This window comes from Branchiostoma belcheri, unplaced genomic scaffold (assembly GCF_001625305.1).
Source record: "Branchiostoma belcheri isolate BF01 breed outbred unplaced genomic scaffold, Haploidv18h27 scaffold20, whole genome shotgun sequence".
Taxonomy (NCBI): domain Eukaryota; kingdom Metazoa; phylum Chordata; class Leptocardii; order Amphioxiformes; family Branchiostomatidae; genus Branchiostoma; species Branchiostoma belcheri.
Window position 1 is genome coordinate 2717472 of NW_017803491.1, and position 13512 is coordinate 2730983.

General features: G+C 38.5%; 1 protein-coding gene across 1 annotated transcript in view; it reads left to right on the forward strand.

Annotated features, from left to right (window-relative positions):
* LOC109469159 (fibrocystin-L-like) overlaps positions 1-13512 on the forward strand; it is a 55666-nt gene that overhangs the window by 11322 nt on the left and 30832 nt on the right. The window contains exons 13-30 of the mRNA XM_019767567.1: positions 3633-3786; positions 4188-4308; positions 4636-4727; positions 5078-5237; positions 5675-5783; positions 6311-6442; positions 6819-6964; positions 7394-7624; positions 7934-8061; positions 8451-8632; positions 8915-9072; positions 9846-9987; positions 10303-10454; positions 10885-11113; positions 11538-11813; positions 12187-12311; positions 12575-12716; positions 13124-13316. Coding sequence (XP_019623126.1) covers positions 3633-3786; positions 4188-4308; positions 4636-4727; positions 5078-5237; positions 5675-5783; positions 6311-6442; positions 6819-6964; positions 7394-7624; positions 7934-8061; positions 8451-8632; positions 8915-9072; positions 9846-9987; positions 10303-10454; positions 10885-11113; positions 11538-11813; positions 12187-12311; positions 12575-12716; positions 13124-13316 — 2872 coding nt within the window. The remainder of the gene's footprint in view (positions 1-3632; positions 3787-4187; positions 4309-4635; positions 4728-5077; positions 5238-5674; positions 5784-6310; positions 6443-6818; positions 6965-7393; positions 7625-7933; positions 8062-8450; positions 8633-8914; positions 9073-9845; positions 9988-10302; positions 10455-10884; positions 11114-11537; positions 11814-12186; positions 12312-12574; positions 12717-13123; positions 13317-13512) is intronic.

Here is a 13512-nt window from a genome sequence, read left to right on the forward strand (position 1 = left end):
CTCCCGGAGTGTATATAAAAGACAAATAGATTTTATTTACACTCCCGGAGTGTATATAAAAGACAAATAGATTTTATTTACACTCCCGGAGTGTATATAAAAGACAAATAGATTTTATTTACACTCCCGGAGTGTATATAAAAGACAAATAGATTTTATTTACACACCGGGAGTGTAAATAGCCACGTTCATCTTTATGTCCTAAATGCAGTACGAGGATGGCCATACACCGTACATCAGCGGGATCACCCCCAAATCTGGACCTCCTGGTAAGCATGTGTTGTTTTACAAACTATTTTAGCGAAATTACTACAATGTAGTTCATAAACCAATTAACTTGCATTGAGTGATAGGAGCCATAGAACAACTTTTATGTATGCAAACTTTTGGGGGAAACAGTAAGAAACCAATTTTAGGAGACAAGGGAGTAGGATGTTTGGAGGTCAAAGGTCAGGGCTTGATTGACCATTCACGAGTTGCACATTCCCAGGATCCTTTGCGCACAGGGTAGGGTAAACCACGTGACTCATCCTCGGCTCTGCTCGGAAGAAGTCGGAAGTGTTCGCGAGCGCTCGGAAATTTAAAAAATGGCTGACACCACTGCCGGCGGCGGGAGGCACGTAGTTTTTCACGGCGTTCGTACGGCAAAGCGGCATCGAATTTTTGCTCCATGACTATCGGTATGGGATAGGATAGGGTTGATTCAACATACTACGTGAAAATGTGACAAAAAGACAGACTTTTGAAATTGAATGCTCCCAGCCTACTACTACTACTATCGGCCAGATACCTTCTTCCGACCAGAGCCGAGGATGACGTGGTTTACCCTACCCTGTGCGCAAAGGATCCTGGGAATGTGCAACTCGTGAATGCAGAAAACAAGTGTTCCAAGATGTCATACCTCCATAAAATATGTGGAGGTTCTCAGATATCTCAGATTCAATTGCAGTTCTGAGATGATGCAAACAAGGTTTGATTAACATAACGCTTAGGTTTGGTTAACAAATTGTGACAGCACTACATTAATGTTATGTTACAAAAACTTATCAATTGCATGGAGAATTTTATTCAAAATCAAGATTTGATGACAACATTAAGTGTTTTGTGGCTCTGTATTCCAGGAACTGTTGTGGACTTTCGTGGAAAGATCTTCACTTCAAAGTACCAGAATACAGCTGGGGGCGATGCAGACACCATCGAAAGGTGGGCACCTTCAGTTTCTTTTTTCATGGTCTTGACGTCAAGTACATTGTACCAGTGACCCTCACCCTGTATATAGCCTAACAGTTCACTTGTGAGTCTAACAGTTACTAGTGTGTGTCCAATAATGTTTGTGGTGGTTTTGAAATGTATGTGACCGACCTCTTTGCTGCAAAATCATGATATCACAAATGTGCCTTTTTATTGTACTACTACTGTACAGAGGGTACTATAGTCAGAGAAGGGAGACATAATTCAGTGTCATGAATTTATGGTGGAGACGTCACAGCAAAAAATGTGAAGACTAATCAAGATGAAACCATGCACTGCTAAAGATTTATACTGGAAGTACATTGGGATGGTTGTAACTGTTGCTTTCTTTCTGCAGAGCTTATGTTGGCAATGCCATTTGTGACTTGGTCGACGAAACTGGAGAACTGTGAGTATGCATATCTTTCACAGAATTGTATTGTAGGGTAAATATGATGTATGATTTATGATGCATTTTATTATATGTGATATTTAGATGTCCATTTCATACCTTGTAATAAAACCTTTGTGAGCATAAGACGTACATGTATAAATGTGTACTAGTAGTTTTTTAAAAGTCTATTATAATAATCTGTCAACCTCTGTACATGAGGCCTTTTTCAAAGATACAGAGATTTTTTGAAGCTTGAAGCATGGTTTGTTATTTGAAGTGCTTTTCGGTTGTTTGGTTGCACCTATAATCTTGTGATGCTCTCTTACACTTTAAGTTACAGTAACTGTTTAAATGTTTGTTGTGTTTTTTACAGGTACGGGATACAGCTGGATGCTGACTCCAACTGGGGAAACCTGAAATGTCAAGTCAAGAACAAGTTCATTGGTAAAAACATCACACATTCAGCTCTGGTTTGTAAAACAAAAAAAAAAAACAAGGTTGGGAGTAGCAGAGTATCAATAAAATTCTAGCTATATAGCTCACTCCTCCAATCACTTCTAAGTGGAACATGACTTTCCAGAGTCATTGTTTTTCAAAAATTTATCCGAGTGTGTAACATTAGCTCTTTATACAATATTAACGTCTCATGTTTGTTTTTTGCCTACAGGTAGTCACAATGGAAGTTTTGTCATCAGTGGAAGCCGTGGCAGGTATGTATCTTTCACTGTTACTGTAGTGCCCACACTCGTCATGTGTTTTAAACACCTAATACATGTATGATTACAGTTTATTTTATAACCTGGCAAATGAAGGAATTTATCAGATTGGTAAAGATAACTATATTCTGGGAATAGATTCAAAACAAATATGACTATTTTCTTAAAACTTTCTCCAACTAATTATAATTCCAGCACGAAATGGAATTGTGCATCTGTGCAATACCGGTACAGCAAATCAAGGACATTATACTGCCCTTGATCAAATTACAAATACTCTTACTTTTTCCACAGGTCCCAGACTACAAAAGAAAACATACAAATCAGTGCCCAGTCTGAACTGTACGGATTCCAAACTCATGCAGGTCAGCAGTTATAAATTATGATCATAATTTCTGTGTAAATGGGCAAAATGAATCTGCCACAGTCTACAAGTACTGTAGGGAGAATAATTATACAGAGTGCACGATATGAAAATAAACATGTGTTAACTTTCTGAAATGTTTCACAGATATTAGCTGATTGTGTACATGTATGTATTATCCGTAAATGTTACAGAGGTGTTGGGTGTTAGTCCATCCGGAGGTAGTGAAGGAGGAGGCACCCGTATCACCATCAGGGGGAGGTTCTTTAACTACACCACTGGCAGGACACCTCCAAGGGTTCTGGTTGGAGGTAAGTGTGTGTGTGCATGCGCACGCGTACGTGCATGTGTTTGTGTGTGTGTGTTTGTGGTAAATCTTGTGCGTAGAATAATGCGAAAAATTTGCCTATTGTCCAACATGCTATAGATTTTTTTAAAATATTTTCCTCAAATAGTAGCTGATATATCTCCTAGTAGATTTATTTTTTTTAGTTGCTTTAAATATAAGATTATGATACTTTTTCCAGGGCAACCATGTGAGGTTGTGGGTACCCCAACATTTGACACCATTGAGTGCATCACCCCAGCTGTTCCAGAGAGCCCCCTACCAGCTTGGCCAGGTAAGTGCACTTGAAATAATAAACTGAGGAAAACCTATCAATTCGGTGTTACAGTTATAGACAAGTGATGGTTAGATATATGTATGAAATATTTTACACACATGTGTATTGCATAAAAGAAAAATTTATGTAGCATTTTTCATATCAATGGGCAAAAATCACTGGATGTGTGCTGAATTATATTCCTTGGATTGAGAAGAGAATTGCAACAAGTTGCTACCAAATGATTAATGATATGAAAGATGCCATCATTTGAGAGACCAAATAATCTAAAATGGCTCTCTTGTTATTTTGGTTGTTACCGCTAGGTGGCCGTGGTGCAAGAATCGAACAGTGGAACAACACCAATCCCTGGAGTACAGATGATTTTGCACTGGTCACCAACTACACCTCTGACAGAGCTGGGTACTGGGTCCGTCCTGTAGCGGAGGGCTTCTGGTGGACTGAGCCGGTCATGGATTCGTAAGTAGATTCAGTTATTTTTGCTGTAGGAGTGGAAATGAGTTTTGCAGTACAATAATTATTATAAAGATGCAGTGGAATTTCATGGTCACTGAAAACTGCAAACATTTCAACATTCACTCTTTACAACACTGAAATTACACACTACAGTGTTTCATTGATAAAAAAAAATACACAAGAAAACCATTATATTCCCATACCTCCATATAATTTATATAGCATTAAATCATTATGATATAGTTTAAGTACATGTAAGTCAAGATTTAAAAAAAGAACTTACATATTACTAAATGCAATGTCTTGAAATGGACATATGCAATATCATGTTGTAATTAGAAAAATTATTTTTATCAATGTAACATTTGAACTTCCTTCTTACTGGTTGATCCCTTTCTGCACAGTTACGTAACAAGGACGAAGGCTTTCTTTGTACCAACTGCAACCGGATTGTGGCAGTTCTACGTCAAATCAGACGACAGATCCAACATGTACATGAGCCCAGATGAAGACCCTGCAAAAAGGGTTAGTCAAGTTTACATGAATATTGAGGAATTTAGATTCAAAGCCAGCATTATCATAAATACAGTATATCTTCTAACTACAAGTATATTCAATTTATTTTGCAATAAACATGAGGAGGGCAGAAGATTAATTTAAAAATGATATACATGCATGTAATTACTGTATACCATTTGTGGAAAAACGTACCTCCTGTACTTAAATTTTAAGTTAAAATTCATTGTGTCACCCTTGTACAATATCTAACACTGTTACTGTTATATACCAATTATAATGAATTCCATGGGCTGAAGAGTTTTCCTACTTTTGTGTCTTTCTTTTCTTCTCCAGGTGAGGGTTGCCTACTGTCGCCAGTACAGGCCCCACTGGACCAGACATGCAGAGCAAAGGACAGAAAAAATGATGCTGCAGGAAGGAAAGAGGTCGGTGGGCTTAGGCCAAATCTTTGACAGTCATCTTCACAACAACTCTCTCTAGTTTTAACTTTACAAAATACTGTAAATTCATGTATTTTTGCTATGGTTTTATTTTGTGGCAGGAGATTTTTTACGAATGTTTTCAATTTGCAGTGGAAACAAGTCTGTTGTACTTTTACTACAAAATGTAGTAGTACAGTAATATGTTGGAAAATGCATAATGATTCCCGATGTCATGAATTCACCATGAAGAGGTCACTTCAAAAACTTTGAATATAAAACCACTACAAAAATTTCAAGATCTTAACCGTATTTGTACTTTGTCAAGACTTACCACAATTTACATGATTTTATAGGTATTACATGGAGGTGACCCATCATGAAGGTGGTGGTGGCTCCAATGTCTACGTCGCTGCACGCTACTTTGATACTGACTTCACCTCGGGACAGACAGACAATGCCTGGATGGAGGAGCAAGAAATCAAAACGACTTCTACAGTAAGGAATGAAGTTCAGGTAAGTTTCCTTCGTTTTACTACATGAGTCTGTCATACACTATTATTAACATTGTCTGCAAGTAAATAATAATAGCTCATGACCAACGCCATCTGTATTAGAAAATCTGCCAAGTCAAAAGGTAAGGCTCAACCATGACTTTACATTTATATCCATTTATAATGAGTCAGACTAATTGTTTGGCATTAGGTTCTCTGTGCTATTTAATTGAACATGTGTATTGTTAAAATGAATGGAAGACAATGTAACAAAGAGTTTTAAAAGTCTTTTTATTCGTTGACATAATTCATTGTCTCTTACTCTTAGGGATTTTAGGAGAAATTTGTGTAAAGGAGAAAATTGTGGAAAGTTGCCCACACCTGTGGAAGTATTTTGTCCTTGACAGGAGATAAAATGTTACCACAGATAAAATATTAAACTTTGTGATGATATTTCAGATCGTGACCCTGTCAAGCTGGTCGACCGCCTCGGCTAGGAATGAAGTCCAGACTGTGACCATCTCCGGTGGACAGAACTTTAAGCTAACAGTAGGGGGTGCCACCACAGGTATGTATTTCAGGTGTTCATGACAGAAACTAAGGGCTCTGTTAACTTTTAACAGTGGTTTTAAGATTTTCATGTTGTGTGTTTTTTTTTGGCATTGGTTGGTTGATTAATTTAGTTTCATAATCCCTTTGTTTGAAGGACTTGATAAGCAACTTTTAAGTGGATAAATTTTGGACAGATATACAATTCAGATGAAGATCCAGGCATTATTTTCAGGTCTTCTTCTTTTATTTTTATGTTCTCAAGCAACTGTTCCTATCTATCCAGCATGACCATATTTCCTAACTATAATATTGATGATCACAATACATGATTGTATCATCTATTTCTTACATTTCATAAGTCTATATTCATGGAGATATTTGTTACATGTATGTTGATATTGAGCAACATTGTTGTGTTGAGCAACATGTGTTGACTTTGATGTTAATGATTGTCAATAAATATTTCCTGTTTTCCAATGTCCTTTTAAGAACTCCTGTAACAATTACTGAATCTGTGTTTAACTTAATGTTACTCCTGTGCAGGACTGCTGAACTCAGACAACAGTGCAGGAACAGTCCAGAATGCCCTCAACGTGCTCCCCTCCATTGCCCCTGAACAAGTCCGTGTCTCCAAGTCAGGCAATCGATATACCGTGGAGTTCAGGTCTACCCAAGGTAATGCGTGTGTCTTATTATTACAGCATTACAGTATCATGAACTGGTTTTTGTCTAAACATGATCCTTACTTAATCTTGCCAGTTATGGAGTTGTTGATGCTTCGGGTTCACAAGTAACACACGTGTTCACCAATTAATAGTGGAAGGGGTAGTTAAAAGATAAATTCAGTACTGATGTGCATCAAAGTTACTGATATCATGATTTCATATCCAAAGTGCAAATTTAGCTTCAAGTTAATGTAATTTGCACCAGATTTTATGGAGAAAAATATTTAATTCATGGTAGTGATGATACATACAACTTTCTGAAGTAAAACTCAGAAACTAAATGTTGATGACTCTAAAGATGTTCAATGAAATTCCCATGTCTTTAGGAACCTTCCCAACGATTGAAGTGAGTCTGGCCAGTGGAGCCAGTGTGGCCAGGACAACTGAAGGAAAGCCGTCCCTGGCTACCTTCACGCTGATGTTCGGTGGTGCCTACTCTGACCCCATTTCAAATGATGCAGATGGACCAACGGTTAGATGTTTAACCTTACTTTCTATAACACAATAACCGGGACCACAAACTTTAAGTTAGAAAGAAACAACAGTCCCAACAGCCAGTAGCAATATTAACTCAACCAAGTCAAGGTGGTAGGTGATTGTTTCATGACCTGGTTCTCACTCCTGAGTATGTGGAAGTATAATGTTTTGTGTGACTGAGTTGATAACTCTGTCTGTCCTGATTGCTTTTAGTTGCTTGATAGGTGGGAAGTGATTTTGACAGTTGATTGTCAGGTGAATCAGCACGTGCCTTCAGGAATTGGTGTAACACATGATACTTTATGTAAATCCCTCCAGTGCTCCACAGTTCCCGAAACACTTCCCCGAGGTTTGTGAACTTGAATCTGACAAAAACCAAAAATACTTCCTAGATAGAAGTCTGAAATTCTCTTCAAATTTCCAGGTGCGCAGTGCTATACTCTCCATGCTGTCTGTCAAGTGCGTTGATGCCATCTCCAACCCCAGCAGTTCCATCACAAAGTTCTTTCGGGACTTTGAGAGTGACCCAACCAGCTTTCAAAACGGACCCAGGGTCCCAGGGGACGTGGCATGCGGCCGTTATGCATTGAAGAGGCCCTACTGGATCTACCACTACTACAACGCAGGAGAAATTCCCCTGCAGACCTATAGATACGTGAGTTATCATGACTGTTTTGTGGAACTAAAAAACTACTTTTTTTAGTTACGTACATTTGTGGTTGATATTTTTACTCCTTTACAAAATTAGGTACCCAAATGACTATTATCTGCCTCATTATGAAGTTGATAAATGATTTCAGATTTTTAATACATAGACTATTTAGTATGATATCACTGTAACAGTAAATCTGTATGTTTCTGATTATTTCCTACTGTCACAGTGCTATTGTTATTGTCAAATACATGTTTGACTAAGTTATATTAATTCCTTTTAACTGAAATTTTTGTTCCTTGTTTTAAACAGACCTGCTTTGCATACAAAGGAGGACCAAGCTTCAGCTCTAAGATTTTTCTGCGCCTGAACTATAATGAGGGTGGTCTAGCTAAGATGTGGTGGCCTACATATGACGTGGGACTGGTGAACGACCAACAGTAAGTTTCAGAAATCTGTACTTTCAATGTAGATAAAAGGAGTAAAAAAAACCAAGGTTTGACAAGAAATTGAAGAGTTTACACCTGCATGAACCACAATGTATTTATAGGTATAAATTTCTTGTTTAATCATTCATTGTTGATCACTCGCTGGTTTTATGCATAGTTATCATATTCCTCCCAGCCAGTGGGCCGACCATTTTGATCTCCTTCCTTTCAGTCTGCGGTTACACCATTCCCCCTCAGTTCCTGTGATTCTACAACATTCAAATAACTGACACAGAAGCAAATAAACAAACAAACACGCAATCACACCAAAAGCAGACATGTACATAGCGCCACTACGTGACAGTTTGCTAAATACAGAATGTTTCCTGTTCCCACTTCAGGTGGCATTATATCTGCCTCAACGTGTACGAACTGGTGTCAAACCACATCACCGCAGGAAGCAACTTCCGCATGTCCGGCATGCTTCTGACCGGGGGACATCAGATTCCAAGTGGTGAGGAGGAGGACTTCTACATCGATAACTTCTACGTTGGGAGGATTGCTACTGTCAGTAATCCAGACGGTAAGTTTCTGACAATGTGGATTTGTGTGGTAATTAGCAACAATGAAAACTTACTGTGCTAATTCCTTCATCACCTCATGTGCAGAATACATATTGTAATTTTGATGACTTCAAGATATTGTCTAATACTTGATCTATCACTTTCATGAATATCTTCTTTTCATTTAAATCTGTGAATTGTATTTTCAAAAGGTTCACTTCTGAACATTTCTAATATTTATAATGTGATTTATTTTTTTACTAAGACCTTCTAAAATGTTACTCAAACTCTCTGACCCACAGATGTGCTATCCCAGAGTGCACCTGGACCAAGCCTGAGTGGAAACGTGGTGAGTGACGTCCTGGTGTCCAAGACTGCGGAGGAGTCAGTCTACAACATCACGTTTGTGCCGTACAACTGTGGTCACAACTTCCCACTCATGGAGGTCCGATCCGCAACGGTAAGACCTTTAAATCACATGTAGGCAGTCACTGTGTAGAATTTTTTTACAGATATACAACAAGTCATGTAGCTACTTCATACAGTAACAGCTTACAGTACTATGGACCTTACCTCTGGAACTCACTCCCCCTAAAACAACGACAGCAGCCTAGTCCCAGAACTTTTAAACAGTTTTTATCGAATTGTATTTAAGATTAGTTTTATCTATGTGCTATTTTTAGACTTTTGGATGTATTGTGAATCTGTTCAACTGTTAGGTGTTTGTCTGTGCTTTTGTACCAGGATTTCCTGAAAAACAGGCCAGAGTGGCCTGAGTGTGATACCTGGTTGAACAAATAAAGTTGAAAGTTGAAAGTAGATACAGCAATTTGAGTACAGGTCTGATACCAAGTACATGTAACCAGACAAGTTTAGTCATTCATCTGACATTAAGCATTTAACCAGCTGCCTTTCTTTCTCTTGACATTTGGATACAGACCTGTACATTAACCGTTTTACTGGTACAGCTAGGTACAATATGTACAGTGTATTGCTACACAACCCTTCCCACCATTTGAATATCAGCATTGTTCTAGACATTTTTCATTTCAGTCTTTCTTTCTTGTAAGATATTATTTGGGTTTGTAATTACTTTTATAACGGAATGATATACATGATGATGATATGTATGGTATCAGGTTTAGCTGATATTTTAGCTAATACTAGTATATGGAGCTGTGCCAACCACAATGGCAATGCAGAATTTCATTTGAATTCTTATCTATCCCATAGAAAAGCGGTAATCGCAATAGAAAGACCTACACCTTCCCGAGCACGGGAACCAGCTCCCAGATACTGATAGAAAGGGAGTGGGGCGCTACACCACCGATTACTGGCACCCTGGACTTAAGTTATAAAGGAGCCTCTGTGACTGGTAAGTTCCAGTTGACAAGTTCTTCATTTGATAAGTCTTACATCTTATGCAAGCATATAATGAAATATTGGTTTGGTGAGATGATCTTTATGACAAATTCACTCGTTTTATATATCTATAAACTAAAGTAGTACATGATTTTTGAAACAGTTGATGCACACTTTTCTTTTACACATTGTATTCTGAGCCCTCAGTTTTCTATTTTGTGAGTACAAAAATGGATCAAACTTAGCAAGAAACTTATGAGTCGTTGCTTTGATGCAAACATATAGTCCCCCCAACACTGTTGAATCATGTCTGTATTCTGTACTTCAGGGATTGCGTCTGACATATCTGCGAGTGACCTAAAAGCCCAGCTGCTGACGATCGGTACAGGTGAGGTGTCGGTGGAGAGAGAGGGCTCCTGTTCCGGCTACACCTGGACTGTAGACTGGCTACTGAGTGGGGGAGATAAGCCTGCCATACAGGTAAGACATCTAACATTCCACTCACTCACTTACTATCTGGTTTATCATCTGTTGTTATGTTACCATCTTCTGAGAGTTAGATGTGCTTGCACACAGTTACATGCATATGAAAGATTGGCCCACACTAAGTCGACCATGTACATTGTGTACATGTAAGTGAATTTCAGAAATCATCAAAATACCATTAAAAAATCTAAAAACAGTTCAGCAAAATAAGTAAAGAATTTAGGTTATAATAAGATGCTGTATGTGCTTATTTTTTAACACCCAAATACATGTAGCGTCTGACTGGTGTGTCAGTTTAAGAGCTTGTTACTGTAGCAGGTGGTTACTTGGATATGAGCACTGTTTCTATTAGGTTTTGTTCACTCCAGTCTCTTCATTGTTTTAGAAAATAAAATGAAATAAAAAAAACTATCTGTTCCCCCAGGTGGATGGCAGTGGCCTGAGTGGTGAAGATGCAGCAGCAGAAGTGGTGGAGTCCAGAGATGGCGGCCTGTTCATTAACCCTCTCGGCGGAGACTACGTGGAGACTGTGCATGACAACCCACAGGTCCAAGTCTTCATCAACAATGTCCCCTCCTCTTGTGTCGGAGTCTGTGACTTTGTATGGAACGATGGTGCAACACCAACCATAACATCTGTGTCCCCTACTAGTGGTGAGTACATATGTTGTACAAAGTATATCGTGAATTTGCATGCTTCAGTGTGGTATTGATGTAAGTAATGATTCAGGAAATCTTTTATCAAAAAATTTTCAGACTCAATCACACACCAAGGCTTGCATATCCTTTGAAAAGAACTGGGATCTTCAATGTGCTCAAATTGTGCCAAGAATGTTTTACAAATTATCTAAACTAAGATATATTAATGACCTTGTCCTTGGCTTGTCATTCAAAAGTCAGATTGCTAACAGTTAGATAATTGTACATGTTGTTTACCTTCATGATAGTGTCACATGTATACACAGGCTAGTAAAATGTAACTAATTCTTTTTGAGTCCATATATATCTATATAATAATTACACTGATTACTTTTCCTTTACCTTTCATTTGACATTATCTTGCTGATGTTTGTTCCAGGCTCAGCAAGTGCCAGTACTGATCTGACCATCACAGGCAGCGGCTTCAGCACAAACACCTCTCTCATCAACGTCGACATCGGTGGAGTGGCGTGCGTGGTTGCCACGGCAACAGCCGAGCAGATCACGTGTTCCGTGCAAGAGGGCGCCGGCGGTACCCACGCCGTGCAGCTGACGGTTGGTGGAAAGGGGCGCGCTAAGCACGTGAACCAGACGTTCAGTTTCACGTACACCGCCACTGTCAGCGGGATTACTCCAACATCCGGCAGCCTCGGGGGTCAGATTTCTCATCAAATATCATAATTATCAATCAGATTTGTTTATCCTTTGCAGTTATATATGAAGACTTAGATACAAATGAAAACTAAGTCAAAAGTTGTTATATTATGTAATTTCAAAAATTAAAATATACATGTACAGTCCGTAATTCAAAATAAATGTTGTTGAATCCAAATGCAAATTTTAGAGTTTTTTAATTTTTAGGTCACAGCATTACACAATGGATGAATCATTCAATGTTTGCCTTTTCCACAACTCCTTTAAAAGATGCAGAAAATGTCATTCAATGATAATTGTTTCATTTTTCTTGTTTGCTGTCAAAAGGAAAAAAATTCACTAATCAAAATTTTATCATGATGATGTTGATACAGGTGGATCGACGTTGAATATCACCGGTCATGGTTTTGGAGAGGACTACGTCCCAAAGATCGACGGTCAACCCTGTGAAGTCACTCTGAGGACGTACAGTGTCATCTCCTGTACTACACCTGCCAGGGTGAGCATTCATGGAGACATGTGTCTTTTCATTAATAACCAAGCTTTGATTTTGCCATCTCTTTTTTCTGTGTTGTGTTTTTGTAATTATTTCTTCATGCTAGGCATGTTGGGGACACTAAAAATAAAGATAAATGATATTGAACTTTGTCTAAAACATACTGAATATCATTACAATCCATCCATAGCTTCTTATTAAATTATTACTGAACAAAGACACACCAAAACATAATCACAATACAATATGAAAATGTTGTTTTTCAGTCCACAGCAGGGACAGTATCTGTGACAGTGTACCAGGGAGATGACCTGGGCACAACTCTGACCAGCCCTACAAGCTTCACGTACGATGCAGGACAGACTCCTGTCATTACTGCATTCAACACCTCAGTCGCAAGTGTGGAAGGTACAACAACTGTGCATTCTCTATTGAGGCTTCTTTGATGATTCATTCTGCTGGTAAATTACGGTAGATCAATTCAAAATCTCAAACACAGCAAAGGTTAATAAGTTTTCAAGAATATGCTATATGTTTAAGTGTACAATCATAGTATACATACATTTTACCGTACACAAGTATCTAGGTGCAAGAGTACAATCACAGCCAAAATTTAGGTCCACAGGTCCAATTAAGCGCATATTTTTAAGATTATGCATCCAATATTTTGAATCATCTTCTATAGATTGTACAGATTGCATAATTTACTTTGCTGCCATAGAAGCTGCATGACACATTTTATTGTTAATATCCTAAAATGGAATCATTGTATATTTCTGATTCTCACTAATTTTAAAACTTCTTGTAAAAAACAGGTGGGACAGTTGTTGCCATCACTGGAACAGCCTTCGGGGAAGCAGCAGCGGATGATGCCGTGATGATCGGAGAAAAGGCGGCTGAGGTTCTGTCATACTCAGACACTGAAGTAGTGGTGAGACTGCCGGCCATGGAAACAGGGTCATATCCTGTACACCTCCTAGTGGATGGAAATGGATATGCAGACACGAGGTTGGTAATATGTTGTGTAAAGATTATCTTCAGCACTAAGGACAGTTGTGTTTAATTGTGTGGATGGATGGCATTCAGCACCAAGGACAGGTAATGTCCAAGCCTATGGATGGTGTTGTTCTGCACCAAGGATAGGTGATTTCTTTGTGTATGGATAGTGTTCAGCACCAAGGACAGGTGTGTCTGTGTGTGGATG